Genomic DNA, 6,701 nt, shown 5'->3' with positions numbered 1-6,701 from the left:
TCCCTGATAGCTGCGGAGAGCTTATGTGCTGCAGGAGGTGGATGACAACGCACCAGGGAACGAGACGCTAGCTCCGGTCTTTTCCCGTGGAGGGAAACTGTGGACTCGATGTCCTGACAGGCCCTGAGTTTGTGGCAACCTGCACAAACACAATACTGCACAATGATTACAAATGCCGTACAATACAATGTAAAACTACCGAAATACCAGGCCATCACTAAACACAACGCCCTCAACTCAACGCAACTACATAACTTGTACCTGAGGTCAGGAGGCGCGAGATGTTTCCCCTTGTTTATGTATATGACGCCGTGTTGACGTTATGTCTTAAAAAAGCCGTTTTTGAGAGCAGAGCTCAAAATTGCTCCTTTCCCTCTGAATTCCTGCCCTTATGTCTCGTAAAACATATCAAATCTTACATTCACTTTTTTAATTGTAATTTTCAAGCAAGTTTAAGCATAAATGTAGAAAAAAAAAAAACCTGCAAGATGCTCTTTAAGTGTAAATCCAGATTTAATAAAGCAACAGTTATTTTTGAAACGACACACGTCTTTTATCTACGTAAACCCTTCTGTGGATACCTTTTAAACATATTCACTTTTTTCTTCCACCCATGTGCCGCATCAGACCAGAGATGGTGGTGGGATGGTACCACAGTCACCCTGGGTTCGGCTGCTGGTTGTCCGGCGTGGACATCAACACACAGCAGAGCTTCGAGGCCCTGTCAGAGCGTGCCGTCGCTGTGGTGGTTGACCCCATTCAGAGCGTCAAGGGAAAGGTAAAGATGGAGAAGAAATAAGAAAGATTTTGAAATGACCTACTTTTTGGTAAACTGGTCTAATGTGCGCCCCCCCACTTCTTCAGGTTGTTATTGATGCCTTCAGATTGATCAACGCCAACATGATGGTGTTGGGTCATGAACCAAGACAAACAACCTCCAACCTGGGTCATCTGAACAAGCCCTCAATCCAGGTAACGCATTGAACACAGCACCATCCCCTCCGTTCAGGGTCGATTTCTTCTTCTATTTCTTCTAAAATTACCCCCCTTGAACAATACTTGATAATCAACAATGGCCAGATAAAAACTTTTGACTTGTTTTGTTGCCATCAGCTGTCAGATTAACAGCATATCAGGCACCATATCGTTATGAGAGTACATTTGGTCTCGTTTCAAGCCAAAACTAAATAAATCTTGAGTCGGACTATGTCCTTCACTACTGCTAAAGATACAAACCGCATTGCATCACAACAAATTGGAATATGAATTGTAATGTTGTGGATTTTGCTGTCAGACCCCAGAGGTTATGCATTTTATTGCTTAATGTATTTACCTTGAGGTTCCTTATGTTTCAGGCTCTGATTCATGGACTGAACAGACACTACTACTCCATCACCATCAATTACAGGAAAAATGAGCTGGAGCAGAAGGTATGAGAAAAAAATTACAGAAACATTTATTATTACTTTTATTAATAGAACATAACCTCAGCTCTTATTATTGTTCAGATGCTGCTGAACCTGCATAAGAAGAGCTGGATGGAGGGCCTGACCCTGCAGGACTACAGCGAGCACTGCAAGCTCAACGAGACCATCGTCAAGGAAATGCTGGAGCTGGCTAAGAACTACAATAAGGTACAACTTTGTAGACATCCACCAAACAAATATATGGAAACTGCAATATATAAAAAATATTCAGAGGGCTTGACTGGCCTTTAAAACGGCACACAACACATGCGTTTTTTTTTTAATTATCTAATGTTTGTAGTACATTTGACTTTAAAATGTTAACATACAATTTAATAAAGTATTTAATGAAATGCTCATTGAGCTTCTTAGGACCAACTAGAAGTATGTGGCTGTTTCTTTCCTTTTGGCTGTTTTGGCTATGTTTCTAGGCGTCTACTTTATACAAATGTATTAAGCTTAAGCCAGATCAAAAGCAAGCATACAAGAAGAAACTGCAAAAAAAAAGGGACACAGGTCTAAAAAAAAAAAAACCGCAAATAGCGGTGAAAACGTGTTTACAAACCGCACCTGATGAATCCTACTCCTTGTGCCTCTTAAGAACGCTTAGTATTCAGTGGTTGAATGGCAGTTTTGTGACCAAAGAAAATCACTGCTCAATCATTGAATTCCACCCTGGACTCCGAGGATCAATGAGTGACTTTCTGTTGTGTGGCTTTACGGCTATTACACCTAATGCAGTTAGAATCCCATCATACTAATGCTGGTCCACACACACACACACACACACACACACTCCTGTCTGTCTGTCTGTCTGTCTGTCTGTCTGTCTGTCTGTCTGTCTCTTCTGTGTCTCTCTCTGTCTCTCTCTGTCTCTCTCTGTCTCTCTCTGTCTCTCTGTCTTTGTGTATTTTCTCTGCAAAAGAGTTACAAATAAGCATGCATGGGATGCTCCTGGTGTGCTCCCACAAAATATGAAAACATCTTCGTGTTTCCACCTCAGGCCGTCGAAGAGGAGGACAAAATGACCCCAGAGCAGCTGGCTATCAAGAATGTTGGAAAACAGGTAAAGATGACATTTTAATCTTCAGATAAAAACAATCATTCAGAGTGCGTTTCTTTGTTTCAATATGTGTCAAACTGCTTCAATGTCATTTAAGTCTTCTGAAGTTTTTTTTGAAACCATAAACTTGTCTAAACAGAAATTGTATTTTTTAAATAACACTTCATTACAAATCCCATTGTTGACGTTTGTCCTAATGTTCTGTCCCTGCAGGATCCCAAGAGGCACTTGGAGGAGCACGTAGACGTTTTAATGACTTCCAACATCGTTCAGTGCCTAGCTGCCATGTTGGATACCGTAGTTTTCCAGTGACGGGCCTGTGTGTATAACTGTTAATATTGCAACCCTTGTTTTCTTTTATATAAAATAAATGTATGATTGAAATGAAGATGGGTGATTCTTTTATTTAAACGTCACAAGCAATACATTTCATAAATCTGTCAGTGCACATCATTTGTGCTTAAACCAAAATATAATATAGTAATATCTTCCTTTGTCTATTTTTAGACAAATGCATAATTGACAGAATAATTTCACTTTAATCTAGTGTTTGTGTTTATCTGAATGCTCATACAATTCTTAAAAAAACGGTGGACTACTTTTTTAAAATTTCTTATAGAATCCAAATATTGTATAGGACAATTTATTTTAAATCCTCTAAGAGCATCTTCCTGGTGTAATACCGGTCCTAACCACTAGTGGGTGCAAGAGTTTCAAGTTACAAACTGAAATAATCCGTAGTAGGTGTGCACATATTAGGAATTTGCTTTCGTATAAGTGTAGACACAAAGAAGAATACGTAACCAAAAATAAAAAGAACAGCACAATTATAAAAGCTAAGACAATTGCAACAAATGAAGAATAATGACAGTATTTACACTAAATATGGTTATGTAGGAAACTGAGTGCAGTAAAATGTAATAAAATATGACAATACTATAAAAGTTCTGATCATGTTGTTTTTATGCAACACAGGGTTGCTCAACTAAATGCTGTTGTAGCTTAGTCCATAATTCTACACACTAAAAAAAAACTTGACTGAACAGAAAAAACGTTATGCGTTCTCGAAGTGCATTTCATTAAGTTAAATGACATCAAATAACCCTTTTATTCTCATATAGACTTGTTCATTTAATTAAAATGTGATATTATAGGAACATTTAATGTGTCCTCCTACCTTATCTAAATCACCTCAACAGACCTTTGTTATCTGAATGTTGTTGCGTAACAGATGGCAAGACAAACTTCAGGGGCAAACATCAGAAAAACCCATCCTCTTGTTTCCTGTTTCCACTCTAGATGTTTATGTTCCACTTTGACAATCTTTGAAGCACTGTTTGCTTGTTCCTCCACTGATCCTGTCTAAATATGAAAACAAGGACTTTGTTGCACTTTATTTGTCCCTGACATATACAGACATTTGTGATGATACCATTGGAACATTTAGGAAAAAAAGCTTTTCAGCAAAGTAAAAAATGTCCGTGAAGTTATGCAACAAATTAAGAGGTGAGTAATCAGCAGCGAAGACATACAAGAGGACATTCTAAATATGTCTACTGAATTGCAATGATGGCAGTTTTGAATAAGTTAATTTCATAACGGATGGGAGGGTAAAGATTTTAACCTGACACAAACAATTCTTACTTCTGGGGATCTTTCTGAACAGAATTCTCTGCACGCAATATACTTTGAAAATGCTCCGGGACACCCCTCATCCAAATTAGCACAGATTATCTAAAACAGTTTTTCCAACTGAGTGTTTTCTTGTGAGAGAAGTCGTGTTCTCAAAGTGGAAGCAGAGTCAGCCAATATCCCTCTCACTTTATTACAGTTTGAAGGGGGAAAACGTCCATAATGGGTTTACAGGACCTCAGCCAGAGAAGCAGCTCAGATTGCAGTCACTCCTGAGAGCACGGAGCATATGGTCTTTCTCCACCCTGTCCACTATATACTCACTGGACACAGAGTTAGGACAGATGTGGCCCCCTGCCATTTCATCAACCTGAAAAGTCTTCAGGTTACATCATTTACAAAAAATCTTTGCAACCCACACTGGAGGAAATTGGGTCTCTCTTGGAGCACACTGAAACATGTAAAAATGAAGGGCTGTGAAATGAAACACCCTTCTTCAAGCCTTTGGGGGATGAAAAAGCAGGCTCCACCATAGTCCAACTCATTACTTAATGTGGAGAAATTATTTTCAAAAATATGTAATTCTAGATCATATTAAACGTATGCTAGAGAGGACTGGGTTGTAACTTGACGTTTTGTAGCATATTAAAATGTTGATTTGAAAATCTGTCAAAACTGTTTTCGTAGAACGGTTTTAAATTAAATAAAACATGAAAAACAAAGCTATTCTGTAAAAAGATTAGGGTGTTCATGTTTATGATACCTTACACGCTTATATGATAGACTTCTACTCGTTGCATACATTTTAGAAATATGAATCAAGCAATTGAAGTACTAAATTACAAACAAAAGTTATGCATTTAACTTTACCTTCGTAAAAACAGATAAGTGTTATCTGAAAAATCTGAATTTACACTATTTGTGATATTGTGACAATATTGTATTGAAACATAACAAGAAACATACGACACAACAAACACAAAAAAGTGTCTAATGTTTTCCACGAAAAAAAGTATAAATGATTTCCTTCTCTACTTCCTCCTTCCACTGAAGAATGTGATGATGTGCAACAACGTATTGCTTTATGGTTTCACGATTAAACACAAGATCTATTCTCAGTGTTTAAGCACCTAGAAACTTAAATTTCCCACATTACAGTTTGTGAATGTTACAAAGTGGACCACATCGCCTTGAAACTAGCTGTAGTGTAACAAAACAATGCCTGCATGTAGATTTGTTGAACTCAGATTTGAGGTGAGCACAGAAAACTTCCTCTTTCAGCAGATGAACAGCTTTAATGTGTCAAACTCTGCACATTAATCTTTATGCAGAGTGAAAGTCAAACACCGAAGTGAATTAATAATAAGCATTACACATTAGTAAATGGATGGGAGTAGTTTGGTTTAGCTCATAGAAATAATTACGTGTGAATTACTGTGTATTAAACTGTATCTGTTGGACTCACTGTATAAATGACAGTGCTGATGTCATTGAAGTAAAAGGTTCATGAAAACTTTAATATAATGGATTTTTTAAAGATTGAATAATAGATGTTTTAGAGATTACCTCAAAACACCAAAAAGATTTGCAGGGCCTTATAAAGCCTGTCTGTATGCACATGGCTCTGTATTCATACCTCCATTGTGTGACAAAAGTGCTGAATCATGAGAGAAGTATTTTCATTCTGGCCAGCTGAAATCATGGAGACATTTTCAGACATGGTTTGTGCTTTTGAAAAACTCACAAGATGTCTCACTGAGATTAGGGACTCAAATGAAACCAGCGTGCAACCTGCACAGGAGCCGTACGGGACAACAGCAACACAATGTTATCTGTCCGGGCCGTGATAAGAGACTTCCTCTCAGAAAACTTCAGTGCAGCACTCAAGTCTGAACCAGCTTTTCTGTGCTGGGTCTCTTTCTGAAAGCAGAAAAACAGATAAGCTGCTTTTTTCTTCTTCTGAAAGTTTGCTGCCAATTGGTTGTTATTGCATGTGCAGATGATCATTTATGTTATGCTATTGTTCCAACATCTTTCCGACTTGGTCCTACTCATGGAGGCCCGAACAAGAACCAACTCATCTCTTGCTCCTTCGTGGCTTCCATTTACACAACACTACAGTATGTTTCTCCCTGCTTTCCCCGCCCTGCTAACAACTTCCAAGCAGATGAGTTAAAGGGGGCGGCTGTAAACAAGAAAGGGTCTTTAATAAACGTTGTCTCGCTTGGTATGGTCTCAGAGGTCAGATCACTCCCAGGAGGCCGAGTAAACACAACACTGTACCCCACCTCAGGGCCGAGAGCCAGAGGAGGACTGAGTTTAGGCTTTTCAAGTGCATGCTCTCATAAAGTAAATGGTCATTGTATAATAAATTTCGAACAATGGCAGCTTAACAAAACACACATTGTTGTTTTTGTGAAGTACTCAAAATTCTTTGTTGAGTTAGAGTTGGGAGCCTTCACGGTCCATTTCTTAGGCTGTTAGGCTGGAGCATAATATACTCCCTACCCACTAAACTTTAGCATATTTTATTGTCAATG

General features: G+C 38.4%; 1 protein-coding gene across 1 annotated transcript in view; it reads left to right on the top strand.

Moving 5' to 3' along the window:
* The window catches only part of psmd14 (proteasome 26S subunit, non-ATPase 14), an 11,413-nt gene extending 8,496 nt beyond the window's left edge, over window positions 1–2,917 (top strand). The window contains exons 6-11 of the mRNA XM_010796463.1: window positions 628–778; window positions 865–972; window positions 1,356–1,430; window positions 1,509–1,634; window positions 2,470–2,532; window positions 2,743–2,917. Of these exons, the coding sequence (XP_010794765.1) occupies window positions 628–778; window positions 865–972; window positions 1,356–1,430; window positions 1,509–1,634; window positions 2,470–2,532; window positions 2,743–2,841 (622 nt within the window). The 3' untranslated portion in view covers window positions 2,842–2,917. The remainder of the gene's footprint in view (window positions 1–627; window positions 779–864; window positions 973–1,355; window positions 1,431–1,508; window positions 1,635–2,469; window positions 2,533–2,742) is intronic.
* Window positions 2,918–6,701: the final 3,784 nt, after the last annotated feature.

Source organism: Notothenia coriiceps, unplaced genomic scaffold (genome assembly GCF_000735185.1).
Source record: "Notothenia coriiceps isolate Sejong01 unplaced genomic scaffold, NC01 NC01_scaffold00037250, whole genome shotgun sequence".
NCBI lineage: Eukaryota > Metazoa > Chordata > Actinopteri > Perciformes > Nototheniidae > Notothenia > Notothenia coriiceps.
This window is presented reverse-complemented; position numbering and strand designations above follow the sequence as displayed.